The sequence below is a fragment of the Lycium barbarum genome, chromosome 6 (genome assembly GCF_019175385.1).
Source record: "Lycium barbarum isolate Lr01 chromosome 6, ASM1917538v2, whole genome shotgun sequence".
In the NCBI taxonomy this organism is placed as follows: Eukaryota; Viridiplantae; Streptophyta; class Magnoliopsida; order Solanales; family Solanaceae; genus Lycium; species Lycium barbarum.
Genome location: NC_083342.1, coordinates 97,405,968 through 97,425,424, shown reverse-complemented (window position 1 = coordinate 97,425,424; position 19,457 = coordinate 97,405,968). Strand labels below are relative to the sequence as shown.

Below are 19,457 nucleotides of genomic sequence, written 5' to 3'. Positions count from 1 at the left end.
GTGTAGGCTAATCTGTGCGTGAAACCACTATCAAAATCCCACTGCAACCTCCCATTTTCAGCATACTCTTCTCTTTTATTTCCTCTATTTTCACCCTTTCAACACACTTTTGCACTCCCAAAAACATGTCTCAAAGTTTTGAAACTTCAAAGTTTGTTATACAACCCGATATTTGTGAATGCGGTTATTACTGCAAACTAAAAACTAGGGCTGGGCATAAAATACCGAAAACCGAATTACCGAACCGAACCGGCTATTTCGGTATTTCGGTATTCGGTATTCGGTAATTCGGTTCGGTATTCGGTACTGAAATATAAAATTTAGAATTTCGGTTTCGGTATTCGGTATTTATAATTATACCGTTCGGTAATTCGGTAAATACCGAATACCGAAATTAAATTACCAACAATATTGTACATGAGTAAGGGGCTAAAGGGCAAAGGCCCATTGTAAAACATTTAACATTTCAAGTCTGGAAATCCAATAGCTAATACCCCAAATCTGGAAATCCAACAGCCAAATGGCCCAGATCCGTAAAAATCCCTAAGAGGCTAAGACCCTAAGTCCCTAACACAGTAACACTTCACCTTCAATCCTTCATCGTCGTCATCGATCAGTTCCTATTCATCCCTAAGTAATCAACATCGTCTCATCGTCGTCATCGATCACTTCACCTTCATCCCTAACCCCTTAACCCGACCTGTTTCATCTCAGCCTCCAAAAACTGTACCATCTCAGCCTCCAAAAACCCCTTAACCCGACCCGAACACCCCTTTAAGAAGGCGCCGGCATTGTTTGCGTGAACGACAACGTTTGAAGTCGATTACTAGTTTCTGACCAGCTCACATTCCTGCCTCCGTATGGTGAGATTCACTAATTTAAGCTTCTTTAATAGCTTCCGTATTGTATTTCTTTGATTTTGTTTTACACTTCCAATGTTTCGTTGTTGTTGTTTTTGGGAGAGAAAGATATAAATGGATAGTATCCATAGCAGTAGTATTTGAGAGAGAAAGAAAGATATTTGTTAAAGAAAATAAGTTATTCTGTTAAGCCTTGCAATTTATGTCTTATAACATTTGTAATCTCTTTTATGTTTAGATGGAAGATGAAACAAGTCGAACAACCAATGTCAGTGCAAGCACACCTCTTACTGAGTCTCTTGATTCAACACCGGAAGTTGAACAACATCCAGTGACTGTGAAGAGGAAAGCTATAGAACCAAGATCTGCTGCTTGGCCGCATTATGATAAGCTCATAGAAGATGGAATTAATAAAGCAAAGTGCAAGTATTGTGGTAAAGTTCTCTTAGCTGATGCAACTAAAAATGGAACAAGTGGACTGAATAAACATTTGAAAACTTGTTATAAAAATCCAAATAAAGTTAACACTTCCAATTCTAAGTACAAACAATCAAATTTAAACTTTCCATTAGAAGGTGAAACGGGTGATGGGGCAACTTGGACTTTTGATCAAGAGGTATCTCGGAGGGCTTTAGTTGAGATGTTAATCCTTGATGAGCTTCCTTTTCGTTTTGTTGAAAAGGAAGGTTTTAAGAAGTTTATGAAAAAAACCCAACCTTTATTCCGAGTTTCCTCCCGTAGAACAGTGATTAGGGATTGTTATGTAATTTTTGGTGAAGAGAGACAAAAGTTTATGAAGTATTTGAAAGAAACATCACCGAGAGTTTGTCTAACCACAGACACATGGACTTCTATACAGAGAATAAATTATATGTGTTTGACAGTACACTTTATTGATAGTGATTGGCTCTTGCATAAACGAATTTTAAACTTTCAGGTTGTTACTAGTCATAAGGGTGACGAAATGGCCCGTTGTATTAGTAAGTGTTTGCTTGATTGGAAATTGGAGAAAATAATCACTATAACTGTAGATAATGCTTCTTCTAATGATGTCATGGTGAAAGAGTTACACAAACAAATGGTTAATTGGGGATCTAACATGAAATGTGGTAACCATCTTCACGTGAGATGTATGGCTCACATTTTGAATCTTATTGTGCAAGATGGCATGAAAGAAGTTGGTCCATCTATCAAACGTGTTAGGCAAATGGTGAAATATGTTAGACAATCGCCAGCAAGGATTAGAAAATTTGCGGAATGTTGTGAACTAAAAAACATAGACAGTAAGAAGTCATTATGTTTAGATGTTTCAACCCGGTGGAATTCGACCTACTTAATGTTGGATGCCGCACAACATTTTGAGAGTGCATTTGATAGGTTTGATCTTGAAGATGCTGGATTGTCAACTTATCTTGCTACTCATGTTTGTGAAGATGGAAGTATTGCAGGTGTACTTGAAAGTGATGATTGGCAAAAGGTGAGAAATATGGTAATATTTCTTAAAAGGTTTTATGATCTAACTGAGAAGGTTTCAGGTTCACTCTACGTCACTTCTAATGGTCACTTTGAAGATATAGTTGAGCTTCACAATCATTTGAGAGAGTGTATGGAAGACGATGATCCTTCTTTGGCAAAAATGGGAGAAAAAATGAAAGAAAAGTTTGTCAAGTATTGGGGTGCTCCTGAAAAAATGAATAAAGTGCTTTTTATTGCCTCTATCTTAGATCCTCGTAACAAACTTGAGTATGTTGGCGACGCACTTGAGGATATGCTTGGAGATGAAAAGGGGAGTGAAATAAAAAATGAAGTGGTGACTTACATGAAATCTATGTTTGAAGAGTATGTAGCAAAATTCTCTAATGCATCTCGACGCTCATCTTCTCTCTCTGATTTATCGGGTCAGACATCGGATTCATCTAGCTCTAACACTAGCACAAAATCAACAAAAGTGAGAAATAGGATTCAAATGAAGAGGAACAAACAAGATGGTACAGGTTTGGGTGGTAAGTCGGAGTTGGAAAAGTATCTTAGTGAAGAACTAGAGCCGAATGATGATGAGGACAATTTTGATATCTTGTCATGGTGGAAAGCTCATTCTCCTAGATATAAAATTCTTTTCGAGATGGCTCGTGATGTGTTGGCAATTCCAATTTCTAGTGTGGCATCGGAATGTGCCTTTAGCACCGGGGGCCGTATTCTTGATTCGTTTAGGAGTTCTTTGACTCCGAAATTGGTGCAAGTTGTTATTTGTCTTCAAGATTGGCGTCGAAATGAGCCTTATCCCATAAAGGTTGAAGAAGATTTTAATGATCTTATGAAACTTGAACTTGGTATGTTTTTCAGTTTTTGTATTTTATTTTTATATTTTTTTACTTAGTTTAATTGTTGACACATTTTAAATGCTTTTTAGATATGGTTGATAGCTCAAAAGATTCCCTCGTTCTTGATTTGTAATCGCAAGATGCCTCAGGTATAAGGCTATGAATTTTCATTTTTCATTTTAAATCCTTCTTGCCATTTGTTTCCTTTACCTGCTGCTGCTTGTGATCACTGATCACTGCTGCTGCTTGTGATCACTGATCACTGCGGCTGCCCTTAGGAATCATTCTGGAGGTAATTTTCTTCCTTGTCTTTAATGCTTTTATTTAGTTTTGTGTATTTTCGATTTAGCGGAGATTAGTTTTAATTTCGTTTAAACTAGATAAGTAGTTTTTGCTATGTAATTTAGCATTTCGTCTGCTTTTCAATCCTGTTTTGATTTCGATGTGGTCTTTAGTATTTTTCTTTTGTTTTAGTTTCCGTTCCTGTCCTCCATGTTTAATATCTGGTAGTTTTATTTTCTGCTTCGTTAGAACCTCTTCACAAGTAGTTGAAGTTAAATGTTTAAATTCCAGCATGATTTGTTAGACCTGTCTGTTCTCATATCCTTTCTTATATTGCCGTATTGTCTGGTTATTAGTATTAGGAAAACTTAATACATTGATATGTGTGGTGATTTTCAGGTTCAAGAGGAGTTGAGTATTTTGGAAAGGAAAGCATCACTGATAGAGGAAATAACAAAAGAAAATATGAAAATGCAGGAGTTAGCCAGATATCCTTGAATGCTTATTGTTTGGGCTCCTTCTACTGAAAGTTAATTATTTATTAGATTAGCTCATTGGTGGAGGAGAAATGAATCTACTCACTCCCCCTATACTTCCTAAAGAACAAATGTAATGGAAGTTGTACAGTGAAACGTGCTTTCACCACAAGGATAGTTGTATTTCTGTTCTTTCAGCTGTTTATGGCATTGCTAAAGAAGACAGTTAATGTACTTGCCTCTGATATCCTAATGAAATTGTGTGTATATGAAGGCTTCAACCTAATCAATTTCTTGTTTGACACCTTAAGCAGTGAAGTTCCTGTGATGTAATACAGTGGACTTCGACTTCAATATGGTATTACCGAATACCGTACCGAACCGAAGTTTAATTTACCGATTACCGAATTACCAAACCGAAGTTTGAAAGTTCGGTATTTGGTATCTATTTTCAATTACCGAATACCGAATTACCGATCCCGAACTTCAAAAATACCGAACCGAATACCGAACGCCCACCCCTACTAAAAACATCAAAGACCCAAGATAATCCTGGTCGCCGTTTTTGGCTTTGTAAAGTGCCCGAAGTAAGTATTTTTACATTTTTTAGTGTTTTTTTCATGCTATCCACATATTTTACTTTAAAAAACTGATTTTCTTGTAATGTTTATAGGATATGGGCGGTTGCAAACACTTTCGGTGGGAAGATAGCATTCACGTGGATAAAACGGTGGCGGCGAAGTTTAAAAATCCACTTTTTCATAGAGATACCGCGACTTCACGTATCGCTAGAGATATCACTAAGTTGGACTCGCAATTTAAGCTTGTGGAAGCTGAAGAAAAAATTGAACTTTTGGAGGTCTTGCTCACCGGTTCCAAAAAAAAAATGAATTTTGCTGCAGTCTAAACTTAGAGATGCTCAACACGAGAAAATAGCTTTGAAAGAAAAACTTAAATTGTGGAAGATTATTTGTGCTATCTTGTTATTGTTCATTATTTATATGTATTTTGTTTATTAAGTTTAATATTTCTAAAGATTATGTTTTTTACTAGTTGTACATTTTCCCCTATAATGTAATCCGCACCCTTTATGTACTAATTTATTTGTATTTCTTTGTTAAATTGTCAATTAATAATAGACTTTAACAATAAAAGCAAATTAAAAACATGCCAAACTAATTCAAATTAATGACTTCATCATAAAATAAAAATACAAATTAACAGCCTTAGTCTGAAACTTAAATGACCCACAATATAAGACAGTGAGCCTAAATAGACCCTAATCATCATCAGAATAGAAGTCCTCAATATCGTCCTCATAACGATATTGGCGGTCTCTTAACACACATCTTTTTTGCAAGAGATGTTAGTTGTCTACCGGTTGATGATGTTTGTTCTTCGGCCAACTTTAGCATGTAAAATCTACAACGTCTTGCCAACATTCTGTTGTTTTCTTTTCTAATCCTTTGTACGACAAGCTCGCAAGTTTCTAGACCTACTCGAGGCATGGTTATTGAGTACCTTGTCGGGATTGGAGTGTTGAGATTTTCCAAGTCACAAACAAGACGTTCTGATTCGGCAATCCGATGTGACCATTCTCGGCGTAAACCATAATATTCTCGCGGATCTGAATATTTCACACTGCAAAAATCATCATTACGCTCTATAAGAGGGTGGGGATTTAGCTCGTCTAGTTTGAAATCACTGGTATCACTCGAAAAACTGCTATGATTTAAACTCTCATCATCACTGCTGTTTGGTTCTTTTGGAAGGAGTAAAGACCAAGCTGAGTTTCTACTACTCGACGTTGAATACGTTGTAGTCTAATAACAAAAAAGGGCTATTATATAGTTGCAAACCCCTAAGTACCCTCGCGGGGGGGGGGGGGGGGGGTCTTTATAATCAGTGGAGTTGATTATTATAATAATTCTCAGTTCGGTGCAGCTGATTATTATCAAAACTCGCCAGTGGTACCAACTGTGGATATTGGGCAGTCCTCTCAGTTTGGTGGAGTTGATCATTCTCCACACCATGCTCATTCTCAATATGTGTAGGTTCATCACCTTGATGTTATATATATATGAATTTGGAATTTAACATATGCTTTTTATCGTGTAGGAGGAGGCCTTTCTTAGATGGTGCTGATTGTCCAATTATGTAGATAAATCAGAGAGTGATAGCAATGAACCAGATAATAATGCAGAGGTAACCGATGATGAAGATAGTGAAAGGGATGAAGAAGATACTCATTTTAATCCCTAGAACCAACTCACCATCACGTACCACATCCGATGGCGAAAAACCCAATTCCTGACAGCCCAATGCAGTGACATTCTGACTATATTCTATATCTTGACAGTCTACAAGGTCGTGAGGATACATTTGTCTTCACAAGAGATGATGATATAAGTTGCCAAAAAACGTGGATTGAACAAAAAAAATCTCATGACTGATGAATGCGTCCTTGCAAAGGGAATGATGTTCGCATAAAAAAAAAGCGTTGCAACGGGCTGTCAAAATGTATTGTATAAAGGATATGAGGGAGTTTAAGGTTGATGACTCAACCAAATCGGTATGGAAGTTGGTTTGTAAGCGACACACTCAAGGCTGTCAGTGGTTGCTTCGTTGAATTGTTAAGCCTGATGGTCTGTGGGAAATCACAAAATTCCATCCAAAGCACAATTATGATATGGGACAAAATCAAGCAGATCATTTTAATTTAGATATAAAAATGATTGCTCATGTGTTACTTAAAGACATTGAGGAAACTCCAAGGTAACTTATCTGACCTAGTACATTATATATCTTATGTATCCTATCGGATTATCATAAAGGCATATTGCACAATATACGTACTCTGGAAGGGTGGCAGCCTCCACATGCTTACCATTGGTATTGTTTAAGGCACTTAAAGGCTAATTTGCAAACAAATTTTGGAAATGGCATTGTAAACAAATTGATGTGGGGGAACAAATTTTGGAAATTTTGGAAATGGCATTGTAAACAAGGCATGATAGAGTCATATTAGCCGAGGACGGGACATGGATGCAAGCCCTACAAAAAGATGGAGCACCATAGGAGAAAGGCAGAGGGTCACCAAATGACCGAGTATGACGTCGTTGAACGAGTGTATCAAGTTAGAACGGATTATTACGACGGTAAAAGAGGAAACAAACATATCGTTACTGAGCGTACAAAATCATGCACTTATGGTAAGTGGCAAATGTACCACATGCCGTGTTATCATGCTGTCAAGTGCTTTGAGAGAATAGCCAGAAATGTAACTGATTATGTGGTGGAGGAATATAAGGTCGTCAAATACCTTAGAGCATATTCCAGCCACTTCCATCCCCTTGGTAATCAAGCTTATTGGCCAGCCGCGCCGTTTTCTATAGTTGTGAACAAGAATCATATCCGTAAATTGGGAAAAAACAAGCTAACCCGTTATCACAATCAAACGAATGTTAGCGAAAAGACTTACTCTCGCAAGTGCTCGACATGTAAGCAATTTGGGCATGATAAGCATTCATGTGGGAAAAACTCCCGTGGTGGCAGCACATCTGGAAGTAGAAGAGTGTCTAGAACTTGATTTTTTTTTTTAAGTCTATTGTAATTTAATGATGTATTTCGTTGCTAATGGAATGAAATATTTTTCAATTATTATGAACCTCTCGTATTAGATGAATTATTTTTAAATATTATATTTATTTTTGCACATTCAAAAGGTGTGGATTACACAATACAATAACAAATTAAAAAAGACATAAAAGAAAAAAATAACCTAATATAAACCTAAATATAACAAGTTTTCAAACTTACTTCGGAGCACTTTACAACCCCTAAAATGGCGATCCAAATGTATATGTATACTTGATGTAATAAGCCGATATTATTGTACACTAAAAAAAATACTAAGTTCGATATAAAATATTTATATTTCGGTGTTTTGAAACACGACTAATCCTCAGTCAAAGTACGGAAAAAAGCTTAATTTTGAGTTTGATTTTCAAAGAATAAAGGTTGGGGTTGGGGGATAGTGGTTTCACGCACAGAATCTGTGCGTGAAAGGATCAAAGTGTAAATATACATTTTGGCCCTTTTACGCATAAATTTTGTGCGTGAAGCCTACTTTGATTTTTTTTTAAGGGGTTAATTTGATTTCAATTTTTTTTTTTTTGGTTTAAAAAAATTCCGGACTCTTTTCTTGAATACTCTGCCTTTGACCAAATTTACTACTATTTAGAAGAGTGAGTTGTTACTCACTCTTCGTCGTCCGACGTCCCAAAAAAAAATAAAAAATTGGGCCCCATATTAAATAGGCCCACAATAAAAAAAAATTATGGATCCCATATATATTAAATAATAACTAATATTAAAACAAATGTGAACCCCATATTAAACATCAACCAGTATTAAAAAAAAAGGAAGAAAAAAAGTGAAACCCACCACATCCAAACTCAGGGGGAAAAAAAAGTGGACATCATATTAACAAAATCAAGCAATATTAAAAAAAAAAAGTGAATCTCATATTAAAAAAATAAACAATGTTGAAAAAAATTGTGAGCCCTATATTAACCACCAACCAGTATTAAAAAAAACAGAGAGAAGAAAAAAAAAGTAGAACCCACCACATCCAAACTCACGGGAAAAAAAGTGGACCCCATATTAACAGAAGCAAGCAATATTAAAAAAAACAGAATCTCATATTAATAAAACAAACAATGTTAAAAAAAAAATGCTTAGAAAATCAAACAATTAAATCAATAATGATGGACTCATTGCCACATGTGTATCAACCCATTAGTGGGAGCAAATGAAATTATTGTACAGCAACATACTTAAAATACTTATATATTAAAATAAGATAGAATTTAATTACTTTTTCATTTTTTCCTTACTCAAATAAATGTGAAAAGAGATTAATGTCATAAGAGAAAAAAACAATATTAAATGGAGATCAAATAATTAATAAGCTAAATTAGTGAAATTATAATTCTAATTAACGTTTCCTTAAAAAACCGTGTAAAAAATAATATGACAAGTAAAATGAGTTAAACAAAAAATATTTACTAAAAATTAAAAAATAGAAGTTCTTCATGACCCCATATTAAACACCAACTAGTATTAAAAAAAACAAGAGAAGAAAAAAAAGTGGAACCCACCACATCCAAACTCACGGGAAAAAAAAAGTGGACCCCATATTAACAAAAGCAAGCAATATTAAAAAAAAAAATCCCATATTAAAAGAACAAACAATGTTAAAAAAAATGCTTAGAAAATCAAACAATTAAATCAATAATGATGGATTCATTGCCACATGCGTATCAACCTATTAGTGGGAGCAAATGAAATTATTGTACAACAACATACTTAAAATACTTATATATTAAAATAAGATAGAATTTAATTACTTTTTCATTTTTTTCTTACTCTAATAAATGTGAATAGAAATTAATGTCATAAAAGAAAAAATAATATTAAATGTAGATCAAATAATTTAAAAGGTAAATTAGTGAAATTATAATTCTAATTGACGTTTCCTTAAAAAACCGTGTAAAAAAAACAACATGACAAGTAAAATGAGTTAAACAAAAAAAATTTACTAAAAATTAAAAAATAGAAGTTCTTCATTTAGATAAAAAATCAAATTTCTACTTTGTTTCATCTTAAACATGTAAAATTAATATAATAATTTGAATTAGAATTATCCAAATCAATTGATAAAAAAATTATATGTATTACTTCACTATTACTACTATATAGAAGAGTCGGTTTATAAAGGTAAGATCGTCGTCCGTATTCGATCCTACTTTTTTATTTAAGAGTAAAAAAATCCTTTGTGGTCCCACCCACTTTTTTATTTAAGGGCAAAAAATGTCGTTTTATACTTTATATTACCAACTCTTCTAAAAGGTAGATAGAAATATTTTATTATATTTCTATTTTTCTACTATATAGAAGCATTGGTTTACCCATGCTTCGTCGACAGTCACTCTTAAAAAAAAAAACCTGGACCCCACCCTCCCCAAACTCATGAAAAAAAAAACATGGACCCAATATTTAAAAAAAAAAAAAAAGGAAACGTCAAAAAAAAAAACGTGCACCCCATATACTAAAAAATCAAACAATATTCATGCAATTCCCAAAGTATCCCCATCAAGTCAGTAATAGTGGATTCATTGCCACATGCATATTAACCCATTAGTGAGAGCAAACGAAATTATTGCACAGCAAAAAACATGGATTATTACTTTTCTTCAAAATATTTAATTGTTGTATTTGCTATTCCGCCATGTCATTTATTTGATATGTTTACTAAAATAAATATACTTAAAATATATATATTTAAAAAATAAGATACAATTTAATTACTTTTTTATTTTTATTCTTACTCTAATAAATGTGAAAAGAGATTAATATCAAATGAAGATCAAATAATGAATAAGGTAAATTAGTCAAATTATAATTCTAATTCACGTTTCCTTAAAAAACCATGCAAAAGACAACATGACAAGTAAAATGAGTTAAACCGGGAATATTTACCAAAAATTAAAAAATAGCATTTCTTCGTTTAAATAGAAAATTAATTTCTACTTTATTTCGTTTCAAACATGTAAAATTAATTTAATAATTTGAATTACAATTATCCAAATCAAAATTTGATAAAAAATAATAAGTATTTTACACTTTTAAATTAATCGAATTAAAATTGAAAGTATCAATTGATGCTTAAATATTGCTATTATTTTATCTCAAAGAGAGGAAAATAGTTTTCTTTTAAACAAGCCTTCTCTTTTAAAAAATATTAATAAATTTTCTTAGCAAACACGAATAAAATAAAGTTTTAGATACGGAGCACAAATTACAATGTTATATATATATATATATATATATATATATATATAATCACTATTTAAACACAACTACATATATATAGATACACTATAATCCGAAGTGTTGGGCCGTGCGCAGCACGGGCATAAGCCATCTATAGAAAGAGAAATGTTAATCTTTTATTTTCCGTGGTTTGATGTCATCCGTGACCGTGATTGGTGACTGATGCAAATCGCTTGCATCTATTATATTTGCCTCAACATGCGTGTAAGATAGCAATGTAAAAATAGTTTTTTCCTTAAATGTCCCTCCCATCAAATTAGAAACACAGGAAGTAAGGGTATTTGGTGTCTTTTTAGTCATCCAAGTTCCTTTCCCCAGTCTTTTCACATGGCGTTTCTCTAAACACTATGTGAAAAGAGTACTTGAATAAAAAAAAAATTAAAGAATTTAGTTTTAAGCTAAAATAATAAAAATAAGTCAAAACTCATAAGTTAAAATTTTTAACTTATGATTTTTGGCTTATAAGTCAAAAGCCATAAGCCCATCCAAACGGACTCTAGATGCCCAGTTTTTCTTCCCTTTGCTGATATCTAAATCATTTAATTTCATTCCAAATTCATTATATCTCTCAAATCACCAAGTTCTATAAAACAATAAAAATGATAAGAAATGTGTTAATTGCAGTCGGTAATCCTTCAAAAATCAAGTGAGGTCGTACTAAATCGACATATCAACTAGGATTGGATCTTTCTCTGAACTTTAAATGTCTTCAAGTTTGACTGAAAATTGGAAATTATACTCCAAATGATTCTATTTCTGCAGTCAATATTGAAAGTAACCCATAATTTGACACTGTGTTTTTCATTGTTACTATCGGGAAAGGAAATGGTTGATGTGTGTATGTAACCCCACCAAACTTTGCTTTGGGTTTCACCAACCCAATTTTTCTGTACCAGTAAAATTAATTAGAATAGAATAATAAGATACGAACAAATAGGAAAACAGAGAAGGGAAAAATGATGGGTTGAATTTCGCCGATGGAGAAAAGGAAAAAGAGAGGCTGGTTGTTGGCGTAGCTTTTGTAAAATACAGAAAAAACCCTTCATTTAAAAGATCCTAATAAAATATTAAGGGTATTTAAGGAAATTATAAATTGGGTACATTGCTATCGTACAACCTTCATGTTGTAGGGTAGCAAAACCTATATATATATATATATATATATATATATATATATATATATAGGGACAACTACGTATATATACATCTTAAGGAGAAATATTTACGAAACGTGACGATAGTTTTATATTTACAAAACATAACATTACAAACCCTATACAAAACGTGTTTTTTTAAAAAAAAAAAATATTTTTTTATATTTTTTTCGCTCAAAATTTAATGTATGAAAACGGTATGAAAAATGTATGAAATGTGTATATCTCATTCAAGGCTTTAAAAATTCGCTCAAAATTGTGTGTATGAAAACAATATGAATTTGTATCTTGCTCAAGCCTTAAAATTTCGCTCACATTTTTGTGTATAAAGTTCATGTTAGATTTCTGTAAAATTAATACAACTACAACAACATTGTATACAACTTTGATACAACATTCAAGACTTAAAATAATCGCTGCTCAAATTTTTGTGTATGAAATGTGTATATCTTACTCAAGTCTTAAAAAGTTCGCTCAAATTTTATGTATGAAGTGTGCATATCTCGATCAAGGCTTAAACATTACACTCAAAATTTTATGCATGAGAATGTTATGAAATGTGTATATCTCGCTCAAGACTTAGAGTTTCATTCACATTTTTCGTATATAATGTTTATAGAAAAGTAATACAACTACAACAACATTGTAACAACTTTCATACAATATTCAAGGCTTAAAGTTTTCGCTCATAATTTTGTGTACGAAAATTATATTAAAAATTTCGCTCATACATACACATTTCATACATTTTCATACACAAAAATTTGAGGTAATGTTTTAAGCCTTTGAGCAAAAAAAATAAAAAAATATATAATTATTTTAAAAAAATATAAAAATTATTTTTTAAAAAAAATTAAATTTTGTTTTTTAAGTTTTTTTTTTAAATTTAAAAAATATATATATTTTCTGAAAAAAAAATAAAAAAACGAAAAATATATGAAAATCCGTCATGTTTCGTAATATATCGTTATGTTTTGTAAATAAGAAAAACTATCGTCACGTTTCGTAAATATTTCTCCTTAACATGTATATATATGCAGTCCCCCCCCCCCCCCCCCCCCACATATATATATATATATATATATATATTATACAGTTAAGGGTGCATACGGTTTGGTTGGGTCGATTTTTGGTTAAAATTAAAAGAAAATTAATTTAGACGATTTTCTAAATTTTAAAATCAAACCAAACCAAACCAAATATAATATACATTTATCGGTTTGGTTGTCCTCGATTTTTGTTCGGTTAGATTCGGTTGTCCGGCTTTTAACCATACATAAATATATACTCTTTGCTTCTTTTTCTACTATTATTTCTTCACATTAAACAAACAAATAAAGTGACAAAACTTTTATTAGGTAAATGTAACATCATTTCGTCGAAATATTTTCAGAGTAGTCAATACATTTAACTATGCAGTGTGCCAGAGTCTTATGATATATTTTATGTATGCTAGAATACTCAAAAGCTAAAGATTCTTGAAATTTTATCTTCTATGACACAAGAAAGATTGGCTAATCCTTATGGAAGAAAAAGATGTGATTAACTAATATTTACACAGACTTTTATTTGTATATTCAGAGAAGGAGAAGGGCAAAAATTGTAAGAGCAATGACAAAAAATGGATAAAGTTGCTTCAAGAAAATAGTGCTATGAAATCTCTATCATATCAATTCAGGCATAATCATCTAAAAATATATATTTATGGCACTATTATTTTCTATGAGAGTTGCTTTATTTATTTATATATTTTAGGAAAAATCACTACAACATGAAAACATGATAACATAAAGTATAAATATCATTATACTAATAATAAAAATCATAATTTATAGCAAAAATACTTTTAAAATAATAAAAATCAAATTTAACTCCCGGGGCTTACGCTTTTGCGCCTGGGACTTACGCCACAAATTTTAGGGCGTACGCCCCATGGATCTACGCCTTTCATTTACGCCCCAGGGCATTTTTGGTACTCCCCGCCAGGACTCGCTTGAAAACGCCTCTGAAAACACTGCTGAGGACATGACCCTAGATAGGAAGGTATGAAGGTCGAGGATTATGGTAAAAGAGTAGTAGGTAGCCGAGTTGTGTCGTAATCTTAGTAGTATTTCTTTATACCGGACTAGTAGGTAGCCGAGTAGTGTCATAATCTTAGTAGTATGTTTTTTTCTTTCTTTTTCTACTCATCTTCTCAATATTTACTAGTATATCTTTAGAATTTGATCACATAGTATCATACGTATTCTCCATTTCTTACTACTATTGTTGCTGTATTTGCTTTGTATGTCTACCTTTTGCTGTCGTTAAATTCCTTTCATTACCGCTTGGATTTCTTCCTTTGAGCCGAGGGTCTATCGAAAACAGCCTCTATATCCCACAAAGGTAGGAGTAAGGTATGCGTACATCTTACCTTAACACCTTCCCCAGACCCCACTTATGGGATTACACCGGGCATTTTGTCGTTGTTGTATGTATATAATTATAAAAATTATGTAAGGATATAATTTGTCAATTCGATTCAGTTTTTTCTTCGGTTTTATTTTAAAACAAAAACAAAATCAAATATTATCGATTTTTAAAATTTTAAAACCAAACCAAAAAAAAAAAAGTATCAATCTGTTTAATCGGCTTGGTTCGATTTCCGCTTGGATCAGTTTTTAACCAAACCATGAACACCCCTAAATAAAGTAGTAGTGAAAAGATGCTACTCCCTCTGTTTCAATTTATTTTTCTTTTTTTAATCAATTTTAAAAGAAATGTCTCTTTCCTTTCTTGACAACTTTAATTTCAAGTTTTCAAATAGCAAGTTTAAGATCACAAAATTCAAGGACATTTTGGTACATTATACATATTGTTAATTTAAGACCACAAGAATTAAAAGTCTTATTTACTTCCTTAAACTTCGTGTCAACCAGACAAACAAATTAAAATGGAGGGAGTATAATTTATGCTAACTTTGAATATTGCATCTTTTTTTGTAATATCTGTTAAAACAAAAGTATAATCTAAAAATAGATCAAATATGAAAATATCACCGAGGAAAAAAAAGTTGAAATTAGATAGTACTACTAACATTTAGAAGCGAACAAAACAAAAAAGAAAATCAATTCCTAGGATATGCTAACACGTAAATATATAACGGTGTCATAAGTCACCAAATTCTTAAATATTCAACAATAACATACAGGTCATAGTTAAATTTCTCCAGAAGAAATTAAAAAGAAATACTGTACAAGATGGATAACCCAAAGCATAAAGTGTGTGTGGGACATTTTTGAGCATATATATAGATAAAAAGACTAAACCATAAAGTGTGTGGTAGAGTAAAAGTCCCACCCATCAAGACATTAGTATAATGAGATTTGAGTGACTTTATAGTCGCTTGACACGTAAAGATACTATCTCATCAATAGTGGAGGAATCAAAATTTTCACAAAATATAAAGAAGTATTATATATATATGCAGTCAGCGAAAGAATATCAATTGGATAAATATGGGTCCGTCACTATCATTAGAGTGAGTATCGAGATTTTATCTTCTAAAATAATTAATTAACGATCAAAGAGCAACAAGTGCGTTAATACTTCACATCAATTGATTTTTAATCTTGAATCTGCATTTGGTAGTTGCACTAGTTTCTTCATTTTGCTAATACAAAGACGATATTCCTTTTAGCCTACTTTCTGTAACTAACCAATATAATTATTTGAGGGTCCAGCTTCAATAATTGTTTAACAGAGCAATTATTACTGCAATCATGGAGATCAGAGGAGTAAAGCAAGGTTGTTACACCAACAGGCGATAGCTGCCAATTAGGATTAATCTATTATCCACTTGAGATTTCTGACTGGTAAAACATACTTTAATTAAGGACTATCTTCATTCCCATATGGCCCTCCGTTTTTTCTGATTTATCCAGTATATACAAAAAAATGTTGTGAACTTGAAGTTCCCACATCGCTCGCATACGGGATTGTGTGCGTGTTTATAACAAAAAAAAAATTCTACTAGTTTAATTTAGCAAATCAAATGATAATCAATTGTTTTTTTTTTCAGTTTTATTATTAAGTAACAATTTCCTAATCTAAAGGATAATTTAATAAAATAAATATTTTCATATTTTTAGATTATGTATAAATTGCAAAAGCAAAAGAGAACAAATGGAGTAGCAAAAACGAACCACATGCTATTTTATTACTCCCTCCGTTCACTTTTACTTGTCCACTATATTAAAAATGCATTTTCGCTTTTACTTGTCACTTTTAGCATATCAAGTACAAATGTATTTTTTTCATGTTTTACTCTAAGCATTAATTACTTATTTCCTAAATTATTTTTCAAGACCTAAGACTAAACATAAATTAATATGAGTATCGTGATAAAATATCCACATCAATTATTATTTTTTAAAGGATATATAAAGTCTAAATTGAATAAGTAAAAGTGAACGGAGGTACTACATCCTTACAGTTGAGTGCAATCAATATGTTATCCACTTGAGGTTGGTGATTGGTGAGTGCTGGAAAAAAAATTGCAGATCGGTGATTGGTGAGTGTTGAAATTGGTGATTGGAGAGTAATAGCCCTTCACCCTAGTAATCATGCTGCTTTTAATTGTGGAAAGCCAGAATTTTAAAATGTGGTTTGAGTTTTACGTCTCATTGGTTCTTGTTACGGTTATTATTCAAATGAATTACCACTCCCTCCCTCCTAATTTACGTGTATCTATTTTCCTTTTAGTTTGTTTCATTTTTTAAATTTGAATTTAATTTATATTTTTACTTTCTTTTAGTAACAAGCTTTTCTGGTCACATAAATATTTTTTGATTTAACTATTTGATGTCTAAATATCACTAACTTGACTAATTCAGATTGGCTTAAAGGGGGAAGCGCTCCTTATCCCTCGGCTTAAACCCGATCCTCTGCCTAAGATGGAGGAATCTCGTTCATCCAACTACATCCTTTGATGGTAGTCACACAAATATTACGTCCGGGGGCGGAGCTAGCCCTTTGGTTACGGGTTTGGCCGAACTAAGTAGCGTTGGTCCCATCTTTGTATTTATATAAAAAGACTCATTGAAAATGTAACTTAATAACTTTAAGAGACTAGAATTCCAACCCATAACTTCAAATTTTGGCTCTACCGCTAGTCACGGCATGTCTAAAAGATCAATATTTTCAAAATAGCTACACAAATATTCTTGCGTATTTTGCATATTTTCCCCTTTCCGAACACACTTCGTACATACAAGACTGAAGTTCCTAAATTTCGCGTATGAAGGTTTTTGGTTGCAGTGCAAACTTTAGATAACTCTGATTGACGTTTGCAAACTTCATATGAAGTTCTCACCGTGTCTGTACAAACTTCAGACATCTAAAGTTCGCTTGAAGAAATCCTAACTTCAAATCTCGATTATCTACTGGGTATTAATTTCAGGAAATAAGATTGTTCAATTCAAGTGTTGGGTTCCTTGCATGCATTAAACCTACGATTGAAAGATCGTAGGTTTAAAATGCGAGCTAGATCATACTCATCTAGCTAATCATCTCAAAACAGAAGCTAAATTCCCTACATAAACTCAAATCAGAACCTGAACCTATCTAGCAACTTGCTGGCAGGAGATGTTCTAACACAACATTTACATGCTATTCTTTTTGCTATAACACTTTCTATACAACCTTATCAAAAATTCTATTATTTCTCTAAATCCAGATTTCATGGATGAATTCTGTATACATCATTTTAACCACCAAAGCTATTCGAATTTTGCCTTTGGTCTTGTGAAGGATCCATTTATGCAGCAAATCCCAAGTTTGAGGAGTAAAAGGGATGTTGAGAATACTGAATTGTTTTTATATTGGGTACTAGTTAAATATTTTTACAAGTGAGCATAGATTAAATGAGGGCGATTACATAAGGCGTCCCATGAAAGTGTTATGATATTTCTGAAAGAAAATATATTCAGCAACTGAAGCCCAAAAAACTCGATAGTATATAGACATATAATTCTAAAGATTCTTCTAATTTCACGCTTGAAATATATATTCCCTTTCAAAAATTACCTTAGTCATTATTTTCTCAAATTAGAGAAGCCCAGAAGCAAAACTCAAGAGAAAGAAAAAAAAAAAATCCTTTTCGCCCTCCTTATTCTTCTCCTCCTCATCCTCCTCCACTTTTTCCTTCTCCTTCTTCGATGTTAAATTGAACGGGTGTGAGGTGTTGACTAGAAATATTTGGACAAGGCTACATACAAAAGAGGAAGATTTGAGATGATTCAGACTTGTTTCACGTGAAAAATCAAACCTACAAAACGTCTCTGTGATATATGTATATCACGTTCGTATATTGTGTATATCAATGCGTGTCACACACAGATTTATTGCGAGATGTGTATATCACATTCTATGTCCGTATATCAATGTAAATCACATACATATTTTCAAGGGCACACACAGGTATACTTGATATATAGGAGATAGACGACTATATAATATGATATATACCGATACACACGTGATATAGTGAGAAATACATAGATGAATCATCTTTAACCTCGAGTTTTCAATCAGAAGTTCAGCTCAAATCCGCCTCAAATCGTTTCCAAGCACTTCCAAGCATTATATTCAAGCTCCTTAAGATTTTTCCAGCAAAACCCAATATCACCCAATCAAGACAAGTCACAAACCTGCAGAAAAAAAAAATTGAACCAAGTGTTAATGATTTTTAATGGTGTTTTAGGTCCTTATCTTCAAAATATCGATGGAGAACCCAAAAATGATTAAGAGCCCATTTGGATTGGCTTATAAGCTGGTCAAACCAGCTTATAAGCCATTTTTAACTTGTTTGGGTGTTTGGTAAAATAGAAAACAACTTAAATTAAGTTAAAAAGTGCTTAAAATAAGCCAAAACCAAGAAGTTGCTCAACCCCAATTTTTTTATTTTTTTTTTGGCTTAAAAGGCATTTTGGTTTGACCAACAACTTTACCCTTTTATTCCTTATATTTTCTGTTAATTCCAATACTACCCTTACTTCTAAAAACTCTTTAAGCACTTTTATGCAAACATGTAACTGCTTATTTATAAAATAACTTTCAGCACTTAAAAAGTACTTTAAGCACTTATGCTTAAAAACAACTTTTTTTCAGCTAATCCAAACGGGCTCTAAATATTTCAACCCAACAACGAAATTGATGAAGAAACTGAAAAAATGAATTAAAATACACCCACTACAGCAACTAGAGCCCCGAAGTATTTTATTTTGTTATAAAATATCAACTTTCTTAATATGAATGCGTATGTAGACTATCGGGTGTCAATTTTAATAATTTGGGCTGTTTTATGTTGATTAGGGGCTCAACTTAATATGTCATTTCCCAATTTCTCAAAGATATTCAGTTACTTAGACTTGGGTCTAGAAACACAATTGGACTTCTCATCAACTTTGGCATCCCCTCTCAAGTAGG

The 19,457-nt window shown here is 32.4% G+C and overlaps 1 protein-coding gene across 1 annotated transcript; it reads left to right on the top strand.

Moving 5' to 3' along the window:
* The first annotated feature begins 1,098 nt into the window (after nt 1-1,098).
* Nucleotides 1,099-6,201, top strand: LOC132644237 (zinc finger BED domain-containing protein RICESLEEPER 2-like). The gene is made up of 3 exons (XM_060360810.1): nt 1,099-3,190; nt 3,863-3,970; nt 6,101-6,201. The coding sequence occupies exons 1-3, from the start codon at nt 1,099-1,101 to the stop codon at nt 6,199-6,201; spliced, it is 2,301 nt and encodes a 766-aa protein (XP_060216793.1).
* The last annotated feature ends 13,256 nt before the right edge of the window (nt 6,202-19,457 follow it).